The sequence below is a fragment of the Mesocricetus auratus genome, unplaced genomic scaffold, assembly GCF_017639785.1.
Source record: "Mesocricetus auratus isolate SY011 unplaced genomic scaffold, BCM_Maur_2.0 Super-Scaffold_15014, whole genome shotgun sequence".
NCBI classification, from domain to species: Eukaryota; Metazoa; Chordata; class Mammalia; order Rodentia; family Cricetidae; genus Mesocricetus; species Mesocricetus auratus.
In genome coordinates this window covers 19,540,562-19,562,836 of record NW_024429186.1, presented here as the reverse complement: position 1 = coordinate 19,562,836, position 22,275 = coordinate 19,540,562, and the positions used below count along the sequence as shown (strand labels likewise).

Sequence of the window (22,275 nt, the reverse complement as noted above, 5' to 3'; positions counted from 1 at the left end):
CAATACAATCTAGCCAATCAGCCCAAACCACAAAGGACAGCTAGACACAGCAATGAATCCTGGTAGTTCCAGCTCCTCAGCAGGACAAGACAAGATGACTGCTGGCTGTCTCCAGAACTGGGCAAAGAGACAATATAAAAGTAGTAGAAGGCAAACGCCATCGGGTAGGGAGACATCAGGTGACTGACCACACAGCAAGTGAGGCCAGAAGGAACAGACAGCATGCTCAAGGTAAGAGAGACCCTCTTCATAAACCTTCAGACTGGAAAAAGATACAAGTTCCAGGCATTAGCCACAAACGATGGGAAGCATGAACATGATCTAAAATGGAAGGCCTAGTATGTAGGAGGAAATGACCAGCAAAGAAGACATAAGCAAATAGAGACCGCACTGGGCAATTATGATCAATGGGTTTAAGAACAAACAAAAGCAAAACAGAGGCCAAGTACTGGGCAAATTAATCTACCATTTGGGAGATGTCGAGAACTGAAACAAAAACATCTGAAAGGTTTGGTATTGATCAGAAGGTTAAAGATATTGATCAAACGTTTTCAGAAATTCACGTCAAAAGCTCTAGGACTGACAATAAAAGGGGAGCATGACCTGCACCTTCCAATCCAGCCAACAGGAGGGAGTGAAGTGAGAAGTGGGAGGAGTCAACCTAAATAATGCTCAGAAGGGTCAGGGAACCGGATAGCCACGCGTTTGTGCGAAATTAGACAGACAAGAATCCAAGTATGTTAATAAAAATGGGCTAAAAACCTTCAACCCGAGAGGTACACATCAGTGGCATGGATTTAAGAAAGCAGGCTGTTTATAAAAGGTGGACCTAAAGCAAAGGGACAGAGACAGGCCAAGAACATGGAAGAGCTGTGTCATGCTGCGGAAGCCAGATGAAATGAAGACAGGTTTCAAGGCAAATGTCATGGCTACAGATGCAGTCAGAATCTCCAAATGCTTTATTCACCAGGGAGATCAAACTCTTCTCAACATGAACACTTCCCAAAAGAAAGCTTCAAAGTACATCTCCTACAGCCAGAGTGCTACGGAAGAAAGCCAAAGCCAGAGTGTGATGGGTTTAACACGTCACTCTCAGTGTCAATCAGGCTTCCCACACATAAGACACACACACACACACACACACACACACACACACACACACACACACAAACACACACACTTAGTTATTGTGTAGACTCGACCTAACATAGACACAAATAAATAATAAATAAATAATGTAAAATGTACCACTTTTTGTGGGGGGAGCAAGGAAAGAGATACCTTAATAGAGGGAGTCATTATGGGCTTAAAGGGAAATCTCCAGGAATGGGGGGGGGTCACAAGGATGACCTCCAACTAAGAATATAAACAGTAGTGAGTGAAGAGGCTACCTTAAATGTCCTTCCCCTATAATGAGATCAATGACTACCTTAAATGCCATCCTAGAGCCTTCACCTAGTAGCTGATGGAAGCAGAAGCAGAGATTCACAACTAAGCATTGAGACTAACTCCTGAATTCAGTTGTAGAGAGGGAGGAATGGTGAGCAAAGGCATCAAGACCATGCTGCGGGAAGTCTACAGAAACAGCTGACCTGAGCAAGGAGGAGCTCATGGAGCCCAGTCTGATAGCTGGGGAAGTAAAATAGGATTAAACCAGGCTCCCTGAATGTGGGTGTCAATTGGGTGGCCTGGGCAGTCTGTGGGGCCTCTGGCAGTAGAACCAGTATTTATCCCTAGTAGGCTTTGGGAGTCTATTCCCTATGGAGGGATACTCTCTCAGCCTGGTTACATGGGGGAGGGCCCAAATAATATAACAGACTTTGGTGATCCCCCATAGGAGGCCTCACCCTCCCTGAGGAGTAGATGGGGAGTGGGAACTGGGATTGGTATGTAAAATAAGACTGTTTTTAATTTAAATAAAAATGAATTAAAAAGATACCTTTTTAAAAGCACATGTGAAACACTTAAAAATTGATCTGTATTAAACTATGTATTTATTATCTATCTATACTTGGTCATATATATATATATATATATATATATATATACATACATATATATATACATATATATATATATATATATATATGCATTCAGACCAGGCCTAAATATCTCAAGTTCCAAAGAAGTTTCACGTTGCTGTGCATCCAAGTTCATGGTGAACATTGAAATGGAAATTCAAAATTAAGAAACTACTACTCCTTCTTTGGTTTGGAAAGTCACATATATACTTCTAAAAATATGTACAGGTCAAAGAAGAATTCAGAGTGGAAGTTAGACAATACTTAACCCTGAACAATGATGAGAACACAAGATAGCAAGACTTTTGTGATGCAGCAAAGCTGTGGTTTGAAGGAAAGCAAAATATTAAGTTTTGTAGGAAAAGGATTTTTTTAAAAAGTATGTGATTTTTACACAAAGAGAAATAGAGGGAAAAAGAAAGGAAAATAAATAGCAAAAGTTAATGAAGAGGTTGGAGAGAAGGCTCAGCTATTACGGGCACTGGCTGCTCTTGCAGAAGACCCAAGTTCCATTCCTAGTAACCACACAGGGGCTCAAAACCACCTGTAACTTCGGCTACAGAGGATCTGATGCCCTCTTCTGGTCTCTGTGGGCACCACACTCACATGGACACATAAAAACACATGCATATACATAAAAATATTCTTTTTTAAACAGCCAATGAAAACAGGGCTAATCAAAATGATACTTTGGAAGAAAAAACGGCAAGGTTAAGGAAGCAAAAGGAGAAGATATAAATGAAATAAATAAAAACAGAATATACAGCTATAAAAGGTATTTTAAAAGATGATAAATATTGAAAATAACGTTATGCCACAATACTTAAACACTTAGGTGAAATGGACAGGTTCTCAGAGTCACCAGATTAGCTCAGCAGGAAATACCAAGTCCAGCTTACCACACAGTCACTACACAAGTTAAACCGACAACTAACCGTCTTATAAGGGTGACACCCGCACCACAATGTTCTGCAAATGAGTTCCATCAACTATCAGACAATAGCAAAGGATATGGGAAAGTGACTCATGAGAGTGGATGCTCAATTAGATTCACATGGCTAACATGATCTTGACACCAAAACTGGCTAAGGACAGCCATAGAGACAGGCTGCATAAACAAAACGGCAAAGTCCATATCTACAATCACCAGCTCACCAATGTGTCAAATGTAATAAGCATTGAGAAATGAAACTGTTGTTCAGAACTGGCAAATTTATTATGCAACTCACCACAGTAAAGAAAAACTTTAGTGAGTTTAAGGTGATCTAACTTTTTAAAATAAAATTCAATGATCAGTAACAATAAAATATATTTTTAAAAAAGTCTCACTATGTAGACCAGGCTGGCCTGGAACTCACAGAAAACTGTCCGCCTCTGCCTAAAGAGTGCTTAGGTTAAAGGCATGTGCTACCATGCCCAGCTCTTCCTAAAACAAACAAACAAAAAATGTAATATCAAAGGTACTGAGACGACCATAAATGATCTAAATGCCTTTTAAAAAATGTGGGATAACATACATGTAGCATTACACTGCGGTATAAATGATTCCACTACAGGTACACGAAACACATAAATCTCAATGAAGATGACAACTCACTCTTGTTAGCAAAAACAAAAAAGTCCCACAAAAACAAACAAAACCTTCAAAAGCATGTAAAACTGAACAATGTTTACACATATCAAAACCTTTTGAATGCAGATAAGGGGGGATTGTTAGCTAACATAGAAGACAAAGAAATTTAAGTTGGGTGGTGGGTTCATAAATACTGTATCATCGTATGTCTAACAGCTGTCAAATGTCTCATATATTCTTGTACGTGAATCAAAACTGTATAAAAGTCTTATTTAAAATATAGCTCCCAGGATGGAGAGACAGAGAGAGGAAGGGCTTAAAGAACGGCAGGCAAAGAATCATGCCATGAAAGTTACCCAAAAATCTACATCTTACCAGGTGTCAAACTCTCCTGTAGGGTGTCAGAACTCTGGGTTCACAGCTCTTTCCTACATTCTTCATAGAATCCAGCCTACTTCTACCTGAACCTCATCTGTGAAATAAAGTTCATGGCCCCTTTCGCCCTGGAGTCCTATCTGTGGGGCAGCAAGGAGGAAAAGCGCGGGCGGAGGGGCTGCCCCTTCCTGGGGTCAACAACTCCAGCAGCTGTGCGGTGCTGTTCAAGGGGAAGCGTGATGGTTAAGTCTGACTTTCAAGCATGGGCTCACAGAACCCAAACGGGAAGGTTCTGAAATGATCCCAGTCAGGGGCCTACCCAGAATCTGCAGGAGCTGAGGGTGTTCCAACACAGGAGGGAAAAGGAGCCACCAGAGCTGTCAAAGGCATTCAGCCTGTGCTAAGGGTGGAGATACAAGTAGGCTCCACGGTGCGGACCAGCTTTCCCTGGGCCAGACAGGAAGAGCAAAGGCTCTTGCTGGGACGTGAGGGACTTGGTCGCTCTTTCTGATGGCATTCTTTAGATCCTTTCACCCTTTAATACTGCCTCTTTTCCTCCTGCCTCAAAGCATAACTTAGTACTACATTCGAGGCTGCCTTCAAAGACCACGTGTCAGAGAAAAAAGTCACCAGATGCTTGGTCTTAAACAACACAACGCAATGATCAAAGAGATCAGGACACATGTCCCTCCACGTCTATCACCAGGACACACCCCCATCAATGCTGCATTCTCACAATGCCTTCCCCAGGTGACTAGGAACAGAGCCAGGATGACGAGAGGGGATCTCCTGATGATCCGGCCTTAACTAGTGGGGTGAACTGCAGTAATGACTGACCTGTTTCCTGTTCCATGGGAAATGTTTCCAAGTAAGAGACCCAAATAAAATCAAGCAGCCTCCCATGGTGATTATAGGTCACTTCCTCACAGTTTTATTACATGCTGAGGGCTAGACTTCCGTGACAGTGGTTCAGCCTGACCTGAGGCTCAGGGCACAGCCTCTGGGGCTTGAACGGAGGACCTGGGAAGGTCGGAGAAGGCACAAAGTACAAGGCTCCAGGCTCTCGGCGTCATCTGTACACATCTGCATGGAGCTTACTGAGTATGTGCAGGGCTCACAGCCATGCGAAGCTTACTCCACGGGGCTTCTGTGCGAGACGCCGACTTGTCATGGTCAGAACCACCGAGCCACAGAGCAAGGACCCAGGAGACTGTTTGAGCATAGTTTCTGGGCGCTATCACCCTAACAAAGACTTACCTCATACCCACTCTCTTGGTCCCCTGTGAGAACTGGGGCATTTAGTTCTTTTCCATCGGGGTGGACATAACGGGGAATCAAAACCAGCCTGAGGGCCAGTTGAGACGGCTTAGGTGGGAAAGGCACTTGCTGCTAAAGCCTGACAGACCGAGTTCAGTCACCAGGTCTCTCATGGTGGGGACAGAAAACTGACTGCTGTACGCTGTCCTCTGACCTCTGCTCTCCAACCCCAGATAGGTAACAAATTCTTGGGACTGGAGATATGGGTCAGTGGTTAAGAACACTGGCTGTTATTCCAGAGGGCCGCAGCTCAGTTCCTAGGACCAACATGGTGGCTTATAGCTGTCCTTAAATCCAGTTCCAGGAGACGACACCCTCTTCCAGCCTCCAGTGGGCATGCAGATAAAACATACACATAAAATAAAATTTTAAAAAATCTTAAAAAAGAAAAGGATGTTGAAATTAAGATTTCGATGTTTCAGGTCCTGGAGCTGTAACTTCCCTCCTAGCTGGGAGTCAGTGCACACAGAAGAGATGAACTCTGTTTGGCAAGCATTGTGCACTGAGCGCTACGAGCCATAACCACGAGGACCACACATCCTGAGCACTCGACGCCCTGGCAAATTTAAAGATAAGCAGGTTTCCAATGTCTAAGGATGGACCAATCTTGGAGGTTATTGAGTAAAAAGTCAACACGGTCGAGTCAATTACACTATTGACAGATGCTCTTACGAGGAGATTTCGCATCATAATTATATGCAAAGGAACCCAGCAAATACAAGCTGTGTAATGATCGGCTAATAAAAGTAACACTTCATCCATGTCGATAACAGTTTCAGACTCAAGACAAACAAACATGGCCTTTGCCACTCAGCAGAGGGGGAGGGAACCCCTGAAAGACAAATATTTTCACTTAAGTTGGGAAGTGATTGGAATTACACGGGAAACCCGTCACACAAAGTAGAGGCAGGCCCCGGCCTGTAGTGGGTGCTAAGTGACTCTCCCAGGAAACACTGGCACACCTGCAGGAACACCCAGAGAGGCACACGCTGCCCTGTGGACTGGCGGGGGACATCCAGGCCTCTGCTCTTCACTGGACTGTGTATTTCTCAACTGTGGCTGAAGTCAGGTTCCAGTGGCAGGTGGCCAAACTTAAAATTTACGATGGATAGAGTGAGCAGAGTGAGATTTGCCTCCCATTGCTGGGTCTTAGGCAATGCAGAGTGTGCACATGCCTCTGCAGCCGTATGCTCCCTCTTCTGAAGTGCCTGACGCTGCCCTACAAAGAGGGCAGACAATGCAAAAAAATGTCCCCAGGCATGCAGAGTACCCCCTAAAAAATAATCATAACCTTTGTGCGCACGTGTGTGTGTGTGTGTGTGTGTGTGTGTACATAATCAGCTTCCTGCTTCCACTGCCAAGCTTCTCCTCCATGATTGTATCCTCTCTAGAGCTATAACAAAATAAAACCTTTCTTCCCTGAGTTACCTTAGGTCATGGTATGTTACGGCAACAACAGAAAAGGAAATAATACAAGGTACATCCAAGTCCCCAATGTATGTGTGCGTGTGCAGGGGACGGGGGTTGGATGCAGCTGAGGTGCTGATCTTTAGCAAGCAAGCAGCTCCCTCACTCTGCCCCTATGTAGAACCTCATTGGTCAGTTGAGAAAGACCTAGTCCCACCGCTGGCCAGCAAGGCACCAAGAAGAGAAAAGAGGACCCAGAGAAACCAGTCATAGGGCTACACACCCAAAGGGCCACAGTGGAAGCTCATGGTGGGGCCATAAAAAAGTGTTCTGAAGGAATTGTATGAACACAGGCAAACCTCCCTTTCTGAATCCTGACAGTGTGAGACCAGATGTTCTGAGCTCCTGTTGCTTTGACTTCCCCTGACTTCCCCGCCATGATGGACAATACCCTTAACTACCAGCCTTTCTCCTTTAAGTTGCTTTTGTCAAGAGTATTTTGTTACAGCAACAGGAAAAAAAAAAAGGCACCATTGAACATATCAGCATCAAGGAGATAGGCAGGGTGGGGTATGTCAGGTGGGGTGATGTGGAGAAAGTTGTGGAAAGAGCTTCTGGTAGCCCAAGCGTCACATTTTAGGGAACAGGTAAGGCAGTGAGTGACTGATAGACGGGCAAGAGAGATGGGGTGATGTCACGCTGCAAGTGGGGATCCTAAGTCAGACGTGGACCCTACCCTGGGGCTGGTGATGGAGATGAGGAAAGAAATGACACAAGGAGGAGTCCATTTAGTCTCCTCTGACCCGACTCTCAATATCAGGGAAACACCTCTGCTATCCATAGACCCCTTACCAAATCACATTCACATGCAATTCTGCATGTTTTACTGCAACCCCCACCCCCATGGAGACATGGATTTTCACAGAAGAGGGAACTGAGGCAGGTCCAGAGAGATGAGACATAATCCCAGGGTCACAGGTAGGAAAGTGACAGAGGTAGATATAAAACCCAATCAACAATTGCTCACCCTTGACTTCTAGCATCCTTTGCCCCCGTTACTTTAAGAAAACCCTATCTTAGATCCCACCTCACTGGAAAAGTCGGATTAACCTGATGGCCCACAGAGATGATGGCATTTGGACTGGGTGTCCTTCCAGTTCCTTTGACTTTGTGGGACATCCAAAACAGGTCCTCTTCACCTTCTGAGGGCCCCAGGATGGTTTTTCCCCTCCTCAGGCAGGCTTCACCCAGCAAGCTCTTCCCTTACCTTATGGCAGCCGTCATCCCAATGGGAGTGATTGGCAATGGACGGACACCAGGAAACAGCCCTCGGCTCAGAACCCTCGCTCCGTTTTGTATCACTCCCGGAGAAACTGGAAAAGCAAAAGAAAGAGACGTCACAGGTGAACTCAACTGGAAAGTTAGCAGTCTTGAGAGAGGCACAGAGAACAAGACAGAAAGATAATGTATAAGCAGAGTCATCAACAGCTTACAAATTATTGATGCTTTTGTTAAAAAAGAATCAATGAGACATGAGTTTAAAAGTAAAAAGGCCTTCGGACCAGAAAGGGAAGGCTCGGTGGTCAAGGATGCCTGCACGGTGAGCAAGGAGACCACAGTATGAATCCCCAGAAGACAGCAAAGAGCTGGGCATGCCTCCAGACCCAGCACTGCAGAGCTGAGAACTCACTGGCCACCAGCACAGTCCAAATAGGAGACCCCCTTCTCAAGGCAGTAAGGTGGACGGCGACAGACAAAGACGCCTAATGGCCCGCTCTGGCTTCCATAGGAGGGTGCACAGGCACACCTGCCTGAATATTCACCTGTGCTACACACACACACACACACACACACACACATACACACACACACACACACACACACACACAGAGAGAGAGAGAGAGAGAGAGAGAGAGAGAGAGAGAACAAAACAAAATTTCCTACACCTACTAGTAAAGTCTCTCATCTTCTCCTAAGACCATTTAGTGTCACCAAGACGGCAGTGGGACTGCAGACAGTCCAACAGTCACATCACCTAATACTTCTCATGTTTGCTATAGTCAAAGGTTGAGAATATCTATTTGTCCTTCTCGAAAACAAACAATCAGACAAACAAAATGCAGCTAAAAATCACGGGACTGAGAATGTCGCTTGGTTGGTAGCATGGCCCTTTTCCGAGGGACTCAGCCCCTCGACATTCTATGCTCACACAGGCATCTCTGCCTTTCTACGAGGTTGCCTGGAGGGATGGGCTCACCTCGAGCCCTGGCTTCTGCGCTATCTATCACGCACTGGCTTCCGGGGCCTGTATCTGTTTCCCCAAACCCTCTCTAGCATTCCCAGAGTCCCCTGCCCCCTCTGCTTTCTTCCACACACTGGACCCTGGAGGTGCCCTTAACAACTTTCCACCAGCAACCACAAGACCTCGTGTGCCATGCCACCCCTCCCCCACACCACACGCATTCACATAAACAGGGAGTCCTGTATACCTGAGCTTTATTCACCTCCTAAACAGTTGCTTCAACTAGCACCAGGTAAGCCTCGAGCTCCTGCTGCACCTACAGACACTGCCTGCCTGTCTGCAGGACCAGGTGAGCTTTGCAGAGTTTCGGTTCCTACCTTAGTTCTTGTGTGATACACAGAAATCCCTGGATGTTTATTCTGTTCTCTAAAACCTATTCTGGACCTCTTCTGCTCCCTGCAATCCTGGCACAGTCCCATACTAAAGAGAGGAGGGTAAATAGCGCCCTTTCAAACAAGCAACAATGAAATACTAGAAAATTATACACTTAAAAATGAAAACCAGTCTAGATGTCAAAATTTAAAGCCCATGTTATTTGCAAACAATAAATACTTTTATGAAACAAATTACTAACACATATGTGTTTCATAATTTTTAGGTTTCTAAGAACATGTTTTCAGGACTGAGAATGTTGTTTGGTTGGTAGCATGCTGGCCTACTATACACAAAGGCCCGGGCTTGATCCCTGGCACCCTAAAAACTGGTGCCGGTGATTCATACCTGTAGCCCCAGCACACAGGAGGTGCAGGCAGGAGGATCAGAAGTCAGGAGTTATCCTTGGCTGAGTGGTAATTTGGGAGGGGGTTTTGAAAGCCCTTGATGAATAGCAAACACTTCTATATATAAAATAATTCTTAAAAAGTATGTGTATTATTATGTGTGTGTGCACGATGTGTGTGTGGGAGTGTATATGCCATGTGTGGAAGTCAGAGGACAAGTTTGTGGAGTCCCTTCTCTCCTTCCACTTTTATGTGGGTCCCGGGGATCGAGCTCGGGTTGCTAGGTTCACACAGCAAACACCGTTACTGGCTGAGCCATCCTGCCTGCCTGAATATAAACTACTTTTATAGACTGTCCATTTCTTGGGCATTCTGAAATTCTTGCTAAAGGTTTTTGACATTGCTCTTCTAGGTTTGTACGAGGTCCTTGTGAGAAGATCTTACAAAAGGCAGGGTGCAGGATAAGATTACTGTTCTTGCCCAAGTACAGCATATCTGGTGTTCAGAACTGTCCCTAGTCTCTTACTGTAACTAATCACAGAGGAGGCACAGTCGGACCCGAAACTCTGCCCATTCCCAATGAGCAGCCTGACTTCAGAGGATGGGCAAGGTTGTCTGAGGCAGGAGAATAACCAAATACTTTTGCAGTCTCGGAAGTATTCCAGTCCTCTATGAGGAAGCAGTGTCTGAAAGCTTTATTACCTGATTTATGTCCTCCGACGTCAAGACTTTGTATAACACTGCATGAATTAAGTATCGATATTCGTGTCACTGGGGGAAAACGGAATCCAGAAAATAGACTCACATTTAGATGGCCAACTGAACGACGGTAGGTATCAGGACAACAGTGACAAAAGCAGAGTATCACAGCACAGAGACCCCTTGGGATAAAGCAAATTTTTACCCTTACTTTATACTGCGTGTGAAGATTAATCACAAACAGATCTATAGTTCACAAAGCGAAAGACACAAGATCAGGAGATCTCAGATTTGCAGCTAACTGCTGCAGTCTAGAGTATGGGCTTTTGTCAGCTGTCTAGAGACTGCGGGAGAGGTTTTCAAGGACTTCGGATGGTAGTATACCCTAGGTGGTGTAGCCACTGGATAAGCCTAACACTGAAGATTTCATGGAGAACAATAAATGGATCTGATACAAAGGAACATGTCAGAACAGAAGTTAAACACTGAAAACATCCTTGGTGGTAAAAATTACATATGAGCAACTAATTAGCATCTTCCTGTGTACCAGGAAGACTATAGTTAAGTGGGAGAGAGACATTAGGGGTATGAAGACACACTAGTGTAAGTACTAAGGTGGGCGGAGCTATAGCCATACTGACACAAGGTATGAGTACGTGGAGGACTTGCTGGAGGAAGTACCATCTACACCAGACCTCAGAATTGGAAAAGCAGCAGGCATGCCTACTGAGAAGTAATATGCACACTGTGCACCAGGAAATGAAGATGGTCTTTTTGCTACAGCCATTAATCAATCCCACTGTGGTGGTTTGAATAAGTGATGCCCTCCAGAGGCACAAGCATTTGAACACTCAGCTCCCAGGTGGTGGTGGTGCTGTTTGTGGAGATTAAGAAGGTGTGGCCTTGCTGGAGGAAATATGTCCCTGGGGGTGGGTGCTGAGAGTATCTAGCCTTGCTCCATTTCCAGACTGCTCTCTGCTTTGTGCTTGAGGTAGAAGATAGGAGCTCTCAGCTTCCTGCGGCCATGCCTCTGTCCTGCCATGACAGACTCATCCCTCTGGAACCTTCAGTTGCCTTTGGTCATGTGTTTTATCACAGCAACAGAGAAGCAACTAATTAATACAGGCACACTGGGACTTCAGCCAGTGTAGCGATCTGGAGCGGGAAAGTGGCCTGTAAGGAGGTGACTGAGAACACCAGGTCCGAGCCCCCTCTCTGCCAGTTCATTACTTTGTCTCCCAAGCGAGCCATGCCAACTCCTGAAGAAAGTCAGGGAGCCCTGCTCCCCACCCCCCACCACAAGATGGTCTTTAGGGGGAAGGTTTATTGAGGTTATAGAGCACTCCTTTAGGAAATGCATGATGTCATCATCAGTGCCAACAGGATAGCCTTCCTGAGACTCTGCTCTCCCCCACTTGAGTGGAGCTGAGAACCCACAAAAGGGAACAGGATGGAAGCCAGGCTGAGATAGAAGACCTCGGCCGTCTTCCTGAAGATGGAAGCCAGGCTGAGATAGAAGACCTCGGCCGTCTTCCTGAAGATGGAAGCCAGGCTGAGATAGAAGACCTCGGCAGTCTTCCTGAAGATGGAAGCCAGGCTGAGATAGAAGACCTCGGCCGTCTTCCTGAAGATGGAAGCCAGGCTGAGATAGAAGACCTCGGCCGTCTTCCTGAAGATGGAAGCCAGGCTGAGATAGAAGACCTCGGCCGTCTTCCTGAAGATGGAAGCCAGGCTGAGATAGAAGACCTCGGCCGTCTTCCTGAAGATGGAAGCCAGGCTGAGATAGAAGACCTCGGCCGTCTTCCTGGCAATGGAGTGGCTACAACAGCAGTCGTGACTCTTGTGATGTTTCTGTTCCTGGGTGCATAATGTCAGCATCACCCCTGCAGCCCTGGAAGGGGAGTGGGGCAACGGAAGTCTCAGAGCGCTGGGGCGGTCATGAGACACCTGCCCCATGTGCAGTCCTCTGCCCAAATGACCAGACCTTCATGCACTAGGACACCCCAAACTAGGAAGGACAAACAGGAAGGAACCAGCCTCCAGCAAGCACCTATTGGAGGCTAGGCACTGAAGATGCTTCCTATCCACGGTGCAGAGGCCCAGTGGGACTCAGACCATGACCTCAGATAACAATGGCTATCCCACTCCAGTTCTGTGGCATAAACACACCTTAAAGGGTTATTCTGAGGATGAAATCAGGTAAGCTATGAGTACTACTTGACCTAGTCATTGGCGATGTATGCTTATTTATTTATTTTTTTTAAGTTTTTACGAGACAGGGTTTCTCTGTATTGTTTTGGAGGCTATCAGTCCAGCCCGGCCTCGAACTCACAGAGATCCGCCTGCCTCTGCCTCCAGAGTGTTGGGATTAAAGGCATGTGCCACCACCGCCCAGCTGATGTATGCTTATTAACACCATCTCTGTCATCAGTATCCTTTGACCATCCACATCACCCTCCAGAAACCTCTGATGAATTACCCAGAAGGCATAAGATTTAATGGGGGAAATGCAATTCTTTTCAGCTTATGGTGCCTTTGGTAGCTAGCCCTAACCTTACACTCACCCACTCAAACATCTTCCCAATTGGTAAACTGTATTCACTTCAAAGCGACGTGGCAGTAGTAACAGGTATGTGCTCCTGGGCCTGAGACTGTCTGGGAGCGTAAGCAGGCTCATCCTCTGGACCCCTAGCTCCTTCTCAAGCGAGCTGCTGAATGCCACCCACCGTTCCCGCCACCCCCCTCCTCCTCACGGGTAGCACACTCCATGCTGAGAGGGTGAAGGTGGACACGCTCGCTCACTGGCTGCCAAAAGCCAGACATGACACTTAGCTGTGCCTCCATCTCTTCCCCAAGTGTCAGGAGAGTGGTTTCTGGAAACTGGGGCGCAGCAGATATACAATGGCTCTGTGGGAAAATGCCATCATTCGCTCCCTTTCCATTAAACACTAGACAGGAAAATGTGCCCATTCTCCCGCTCCTGGCCTACATCCGCACCTCCTTCCTTTCCCTTCTCTCTCCACCTCTGAAAACGTCTACACAGGCAAGACCAGCACAGCCATCCGCCTCACCTCGTGCTCTGAGAGGTATTAGGCTGGGGCTCAGTCAGATACCTAAGAAAATACACACTCAGAGCCAACTTCTAACAACTAGAAGAGGTCCAAGCCTCCAGCACCATCTTTTCTTGTAGACTAGGTACACATCTCTTCCCCCAGAACCTGGGAGAACACTCAGGTTGCTGGGCAGGTGCCCCAGGTTTCAGCACCAGACTCCCCAGCACTCTCTGGTCAACGATGTTCTCTAACGTCGCAGAATGTCTCCAAGATTCCTAAACTCAGCTGGACTGTAACACTCGAGCCTAAGTGGGGACATCCGTGCAGCATGGCTTAGTGCGGATGCTAGAGCCTTGAGTGACAGTGTAAGCTGGAGAGGGCTCTGTGTCTTTGTGTGCATAAGGTGAGCATGTGCACAGATTCTTGTGATGGCCCAAGGATGACACTGCACGCTTCCCTGTCAACATCTTTAGCTATGTTGGATAGTCTGTTATGGCCATTGAGCTACGATTTGCTTGTCTCTGCCTCCCTGGAATGACAGGCACGTATCACCCCCCCCCCCCCCCAGCCCCAGCGTGCATGCACATGCGCTCACCCCCCCACACACACACCTGGGACTTAGGTTCTCAAGCTCACTTCCTAGGGTCTAGAGCTCATTTTCGTTTTGAAAGGTCCGAGGCATAAAACAAAGTATCCTGCACACTGCGCTGTCAGCATCCCTCTTGATGCCCACCTCCCTGAATCTAAAATTAACCTCAGTGGGGAGCTCGCCGCTCTGCCATTGGAGGGCAGCCCTGGCTAACAGTACAGAGGCCATAAGCTTAGCAGCAGGCCATTCCTGTCATCCTTCCTCCCCCCCTCAGGCGCCCCTACCACCTGCTTGCTTGGAAGCAGCCTAGGGAAGGGCTGGCGTGGCAGGGCACAGCCTGTTTCCTGTGGTCTTTGGTGGAGCCTGACATGGTGACATATACCCCAGTTCCGGGCAACATCCCGCTCCCTCTCAGTCCATTCTGCCGTCTTGTTTATTATCCAGGGTTCTGTCTCTGGGAACATTCCAACCAGGGATTATATAAAGCCTTTGGAGATGGGTAGTGGTGACCTGGTTTCTCCACAGGGGTGAAAGGTGACTCAGGAGGACTGCCAAGGGAGTTAGCAGGCCAAGGGAGTTCAGGAGACACCAGGGGCTGAAATCGGTCTACACTGCCACTCTTCAGGGGGAGACTGGAGTCGGTGGATAGACTGTAATCTCAGAAGTTAGGAAGGTGTCCAGGCAGCCACCCTCTCTGACTGTTCTGGAAGTGGCATTTTGAACACAAATGACACAATGGCCCTCTGTGCAGAACATATCCCATGCACTGTGGATGATGCCACAGGGACAAGCCGTTAGGACCCCAGGATTTTATCAGCTGCACCTTAGTACCTCATTCAAATGGAAGCAAACGGCCAAAACAAGAGGTGGTAGTCTCCAGGGACTCTAGTCCAACCACTGCAGCGTGCACAGGGCTCCTGGGTTCTCACTACAAGTTCTTTTCTATAACCCACTCGGTTTCAGAGCCTGGGTGGGAGCCAGTCTGCCAGCTCTGGGCTGGCCCTGCAGATGCCAAACAAGGAAGAGGAGATCTACAGGGCTGCCACACAGTGACCTGAAGTGCAATGGCTATAAAGGGTGATGACGGGGGGGGGGCCTCGGGGCACCTTTCTAGCAATCAAACCAACCTGTAATTACCAGGAGTGAGCGGTGCCAGGAGATGAGGTGGGTAGCTTGCCACTCACAGGGGCAGCTCAGGGGTGAAGCACGAAGCTATAAATAGCAAGGCAAGAGGAGGCTCTATAAACAGCCCGGCCACAGAAACCAGCCCCAGGGGAGGGAACAGGCAGGAAACATATGGAGCTCTCAGAAGCCACGCTGCCCAGCTCCTGACCATGGGAGAAGGTCTATGTGCACCCACACTGGGACACACAGCTGAGAACACCACCACGCATGCTACCCACTCTGCAGAATGGAAGCTGCTTGCTGCCTTTATACATCCACTGAGGCTCCATACCTAGGCCTGGGACAATGCTAGCAGGGCAGGTAATGGCAGCCTCATCATCCTGGCTCTGTAAGGCTTCTCCCTTGAGGAGGCAAGGCCCTGCCTCAAATCTCAAGGCAAGAAACAAAATGTAAAGGAAAATAAGGATGCAGTTGGAGTGGGCAAGAAGGAGCTGGCGGGAACAGTGGTGGACAGCTGGACAGATGTCCCTCCAATTGTGTCCGTTAGGAGATGGTGGATTTGGCACAATCCGTAACTATGGCAATGCTCCAATCTTTAGGGGCTCTGCAGTCCGCCCATCGGCCGTGCTACACTTGACCTTAAGACCAAGATTGGAGGTCAGATGGGAAGGAGACTACGAAGCCAGTGTCCCCATCCTCTCCTTGTTCTCGTCTGCATTTGCTGCTCCTGCCTGTATCTCCTTCCATGACCTTCACTGGCATCCTGGCTGGTGCCTGCCAGGGCCCTGGAGATCCTTCTTGGCCTGGGGCCCTCGTGAAGGCTGTGGCTAGATTTCTCACAGAATGTTAAAAGCTTTGAAAAAAAAAAGCCCTCTAAAATTATCCTACGGAGTTGGGGAATGTAGCTCAGTCTGAAGTCCTTATTTCAATCTCATTTCTGGCTACAAAGAAAGTTTGGAGCCAGCCTAGGTCACATGGAACTCCATCAAAAAAAATGAAAATAAAAAAATATAAAAGAAAAACGATAAAGAATCTATTCCTTTAACACATGAACACTTTTAAAACTCAATCCAGCACTTTAACATAAATAGGACAGTGGATATTCCACAGAGAGAACTACAGTTGGAGAGTTGAAGGGATGGAGATGTTCATTTGGCTGAGAAAATATTAAAAACAATCCTGTTGGCAAATCAGGAGAACCTGGCCTATGGTCAAGAGGCCAGGAATGAAAGACTTCCAGGAAAGGCACAGAAGACTTGTGAGTGCCGACCTACACATTCATGCTCCTTCTCAACCTAGGGGCCGGCTAATCAGAAGTATATACACAGAAGGTAATCAACACAGCTCCCAGTGGCTGCGAGTCGAGGAAGGGCCTTGACTCTTAGCCGGCTCTGATGAGATCACGCCTCCACCAAGATGGGTTATGCGACCTGATCTTAAGGACCTTGCCAGCCTGTGACCTGATTACAACCAGAGTCTGCAACTTTTCCTGAAATGCCATCTAAGAATGAATTCTAAGTATAGATGTCTCTGAAACAGAAAGCATCACTTAGAAGCCATATATCCCTGGCTAACCAGGGGAACTGCTAGTTGCAGAACTACTCCTGCTGCGAATCTGCTTAGCAGTGGTGTGGGCAGTATCACATTCCAAATGGCAGGAAATGGAGGTTAAGCAAGCAGGAGTCAGAGTTCCTCAGTCAGGGCAGGTAAGGGCAGCCCCATGCAGAGGGCCAGGTTATCTGAGAATGCTTGGTGGTGTCTCTTGGATCTTTTAAAATTCATACAAAGAAGAAAAGATGGTGTCAAATTTCCTAACGCTATCAGGAAGGCTATGGCTGGGATCTGAAATTCATATCAGTCCATCATGTAGTGCGGATCTAGGGATGGGTGCTTTCTTGTGGGAAATGTCTGTCTCCAAAGTGGGGGGGATTCTCTTTGCTCAGAAGGCCAGAGCACCAAACCAACAGGAAACCTAGTCACAGGCACAAGACAGGTAGGTGGGCACCAGTCCTTAGTAGTGTCCCAGGATGATCTGTCAAGTTCTGCACATGTGTGACACAGCAGTGCCTGACAACAAGACATGCAGATCCCAGTGCACCGCCTCTCTGCTCGGTGTGGCTCAGGTTGGATGTGGGATTTCGACAGAGGCACTGGCCTCAAGTTGTGAGGAGAGCAAAGATATCTTCATTTTAGGTCAGCTAGAAAGACGAGGAAAGGAAAGGAAGATGCCAGGTAGGGGACAAGAGTCCGACTGAAGCAAAGAAAAGAGTTGTCAACTAACAGGACACTGCTCAGTGAGCCCTACTTAGCTACATCAGCCTCGCACTAATCTCCATGGCCACCTAGCACACAGGGCAGAGATGGTGCAATGTGGTATCGCGGTGCTGTTTTAAGGCTAAGCCACATGTGGGCAGGCCAAACTTTCCAGAACGCACCCTAGTTTATTATAGAAGACCAGACGGATAATACCACGGACAATTCGGTACTGCTTAGCTCCGTCATGGGTAAGCTGGCCCAGGGAACCTCTCCTACAAAGTCGTACGAATGATTTCCGCAGGAGAAAGATCTCCAGCAGAAGGTCTTACGGGCTCTGCTTCTCATCTCCTCATTCCTGATGATACGTGAGAGCTCGCTCATCTTCTGTACTGACTCACACATATGCATGGCTGCCTGTGGACATGCATGTGCATGCTAACCACATGCTCAGTTTTGAAAGCGATGCTACTAGTGCAAGACTATGTCAGCATTAGTTCTTCCTATGGTCTGGGACGTAAATGAGAAGGTTAAGTTCACAAACTATGGTGCTGTATGCTATAGAAATATCTACTCACAACCTGCTTGTATCTCAGGGGGAGAATTCAAAAGCATCATGGCACTGGCAGCATCAATGTCGGGATCTGGAAAAATCAACCAATAAATAACATTATTTACAACGGGGCTGGTGTGTGTGTGTGTTTTTATCCCCCTGCAAGTTACAGCTTATGAATTCGACAGAGAAAAAAAAAAACATCCAGGAACTAGATGAGGGATCTCAGAGGTGACTTTCGTACCATTTGGACTTGAGAGAAAGAAAAGTTATTCTAGACTGAGATTCAAGGAGCACGCTAGCATTTTTAATCTGTGAGCATGGCTTCTTCTTGCTTTGTTAATGTTGGGATCTGCACTGTGGGTGTCCGATAAGCTTCTGGTTGAGAAGCCCCTTAGCTTTCACCCTGGGGTGGAGGAGCAGGAGAGCTGGTAACAATAGGAAGGTCAGCCTGGAATTCCTAACGGCTGGGAGTGGGGAAGTGTCACACTACAGCATCTTCAGGAAGAGGAAGCTCCGAAGACACCTGCATCCAGTCAGATACAAACAAGACACTTGGTCATTTCTATTTGTCAGCAGAATGGAAATCATATTTTGGGAGGCTAAGTGTGCACACAGTGGTGTTGGAGATGATGAAGGCATTTTTAAAAACTGCACATGAAACATAAAGAAAAGAATTAAGAAAGTTCTGATGTTGAAGGCACAGTGCTTAAGTTCTCATTTAATATTGCTTTTAATCTGCTCCCTCCCCAAATACTCATCACTTTATTGCTATAATTCTTAATAGGTTTCTGAATCCTTACCAATCCACTGGTTGACAGATGGCAGGTTATATAGAGACAGAGAAAAATATTATCCCTTTATAACTAAATTCATTTCCCTCTGAGAAACAGCAGCGCTGCTGCTATGGAAATGAAGGTCACCATGGCAACGGTAAACAACCCCCAAGAATGGTCACTGAATAGGCTGAAAAGAACATCTGCCCCAGCCCAGCGTCCCAGCTGCCCTGAGGCGAAATTCGCTAATAGTGCAGTGAGGTCTAGTGACAGAAGCTGCCGCCTGTCCCCTGTCCAAATAAATGAAGTGTGCAATTGAAGTCGACATCAAAATGCCTGCCCTTGCAGATTACTGCCTCCGTGTCCGCTAAGCCCAGTAACTAATGACTGGGGAGAGGGGGCCTCGTACTTGTCAGTTTTTGTATAAATTACATACCAAAAAATTCAATTTGCTACTAATGGCTCCATGGCATTTTATTTTGGGTATTATTCGAGAAAATTACTTTTTTACTGTTTAAAAAAAAGTACATTTTCCATACTTTATATGTGCAGTTTAATTCCAAGGGAGTAATGCAATGCATGATAAAGCCCCACAAGCGATTAATAATATGGATGATGCTGGTTTCAGAAGACAATGCCTCAAGAAAAAGAAAAAGAAAAGGTAAAGAAACGTCACTCTGCCCTTTTCTACTTGCCTGCAGGAGGCCTGTTACTTGCACGACATAATGGAGTAAAAGTTTATTTTAATAAGCACACGGTATGAGAAACACGTAAATTAGCTTCTTTGGCAACTCCTGGGGTGACATTGCTCAAACAGTCAATCCCTTCCCACTGACACATGCTCAGTGATTCGCAGAAAGGCTTCAAGGTTGGCTCTGCTCACTACTGCCCCAGCAGTGATGGCCTTGGGCACCCACGGGAGGCGAGGGACAGGCGCCGCGGTGGTCCCTCTTTGACAGAGCTCTTTGCTTCCAAGGGAGGAGCTCAGATGTGTGTTCTTTCTTTTCATCACACAAACCTTCACCGCCATCTTTGGGAAGATTCAAATGCAACAGGTGGCCTGGGTGGCCCTGGCTATGTGGGTCCCTATCTCCCCGATGAGGGTCCAGAGGTAAGAGGGAAGCTCACACGTAAAATCGGGAAATAAAAGAAAGTCCCACATTCTTCAGAACCACGCTGCTTCTCAGGAGAAAGGATGAGGGTCACAGATAAGCACAGCCTTAGTGAAAGAAAGACGAGACATGGAGAAAGAGTCTGAAAGGCAAAGAACAGCATCAACACTCAAGTGAAATCATGGGGGTCTAGCCAGCATCTTCTCATGATGCCTCACCCTACCCAAACCAAGGCAAATAGATGCACCTAAGTCGTCTAGTACAGGATGCTGGCACCCCTCCCCCACTTCCCACTGAGCAGGTGTACCACATCTAATGCCTCCACAGATGGAGTTGCTGATGCAATCAGAGAGCTCATGTTGCTCCTCCCTCCCCCAAGAATTCTGGGGGAAATTAACTGGTAGACTCCTCATGATCTAACAGACCACACATGCCTGTAGCCTGTCTTCTTTCTGAAAGGACCTGATGCTCCTAAGTCCTGAATGAAGACCAGGACGTAGGATTCTTGCCCCCAAGCCACTATCTAAAAACAGTAACTACACAATGGTATGCGACCATGTACACTGGAATCCATGGTGTTGGCCCTTCTCCAGGTGGCTACAGTGAGTGCCTCCTCCTAAAAGGATTAACTGTATGAAGAGATAGCTTGTATGCAATGAAATCATGGTGTGTTTACACATTTGTACCCAAATTACAATGACCTCAGTCAAGACGAACACAACAGGGAAAACCATTCCTGCCCCCCTTCCCCCAGAGTTTCAGGTATATAACCATGTGTTCCAAGAAACTGGGGATTTGCTTTCTGCAGTTCATCTGTGGTGTTTGGAGTTCATTCCTTATGGCTAGGTTACTGTTGAGTAGTATTCCACTGTGTGGATACAACGCCATTTGTTTATCCATTCTCTTGTAGAGTGACATGTGTCTTATTCCTAGTTTTGTGTACCATAAGAAAAGCTACTGTGAATGCTTACATCTAACTTCTGGGACATGTTTTGTTTTTCCTTGAGTAATTGTTGGTAGGAATGTTTAACATAGGGGACTCTATAGATATTGTACAAAGAATGAGTTCTAGTTGGTTCGTATTTTGTCAGCACTTAAAACTGTTAGCCATTTAGTGACTATGCAATGGTGTTTCAGTGTGGTTTTAAGTTTGTATTTTACTAATGACAAATTATGTTGTATTTCTCCATGTGTTAAAGGCTCTTTGTGTAACGTCTTTTGGGAAAACTTTAAGTCTTTTACCCACTTTTAAATTGGGTTGTGCAACTTATTCAGACACGTGGCACACATACATATGTATTCTTTGAAGTTCATAACTTACTCAGTTTTTCAATACTATATTTCAATAGAGTCTTTACTTTTTCTGAGACCCATTTTACTAATATGTTCTTATACAGCTCAAAGTTGAGATATTTTGCTAAATGGCATCTTTTTTTGTTTCCATTTATTAGTTCACCAAGTATAATATTATCTGGGTCCAATGCCCACACTCACGGGTAAATAAAAATGATAGCATCCAACTGCATCTCCTTCCTTGTCTAGTATACTCTGTCAGAGACTTCTGTCATTGCACAAATCAATAGTCTGAATACTATGCAGCCCCAGAGAAGCCTTTGCTGGATACGTGTCTATTGCAATGAATCCTGGGCTCTGCTACAATGCCTGTCACGGAATCCCTGTCCCAGTGTGACAGCCACAAGTCTTCAGGATCTCTCCAGGAAACGTTAGCTTTCATTCCTATCTAACAATGAATGGAAGGAACACTCAGGCAGTATAAAACACACAAACCAGGTGGTTATGACTGAGAAGTAAACGTCTTCCCCACAGACCTGTTCAAGACTCACACACATGTTAGCATCTGGAAACTGTCTATGCACAAACAAGTATTTATGTGTAGTCACAGGGACATGAACATGTATTTACACTCAAACACATGAATCTATTTTTCAAATATAGGTTTAGAGCTCTGGTTCCCAAACTGGGGGTCCCAACCCCTTTAGGGATCGAATGGCCCTTTCATTGAAGTCATCACAAACATCTGCATATCAGATGTTTACATTAAATTCATAACAGTATCAAAACTAACAGTTATGAAGAAGCGATGAAGTAATTTCATTGTTGTGTGTGTGGGGTCACCACAACATAAAGAGTCACAACATTAAGAAGGTTGAGAACCATTGGTTTAGAACATTTCCCCCTGAGCTGTGGCTTTGTGTGTGTGGTTTCAGCCTGAAAATATTAAGTTGACCCAAATAGATTATTTTAATATTTGTTATTGTGTCCATCCACTGACCTAATTTATAATATAAACTTTATCAAAGGCAGTAGGTTCCACTGTAAGCATTGGGTGTGTACACACACATATGCATGTGTGTATGAGTTGGAGATAGCTGTAGATTCA

General features: G+C 46.3%; 1 protein-coding gene across 6 annotated transcripts in view; it reads right to left on the bottom strand.

Annotated features, from left to right (window-relative positions):
- Positions 1-22,275, bottom strand: part of Foxn3 (forkhead box N3) — a 369,915-nt gene that overhangs the window by 11,868 nt on the left and 335,772 nt on the right. For 4 of the 6 annotated variants that reach the window (XM_040742642.1, XM_013112178.3, XM_040742641.1 and 1 more), the window contains 2 exons: positions 18,012-18,077; positions 7,961-8,066 (listed from right to left, as the gene is read on the bottom strand). In XM_040742642.1, the coding sequence (XP_040598576.1) occupies positions 7,961-8,066; positions 18,012-18,077 (172 nt within the window). The remainder of the gene's footprint in view (positions 1-7,960; positions 8,067-18,011; positions 18,078-22,275) is intronic. The other 2 variants (XM_021226213.2, XM_005068413.4) reach the window with 2 other exon arrangements.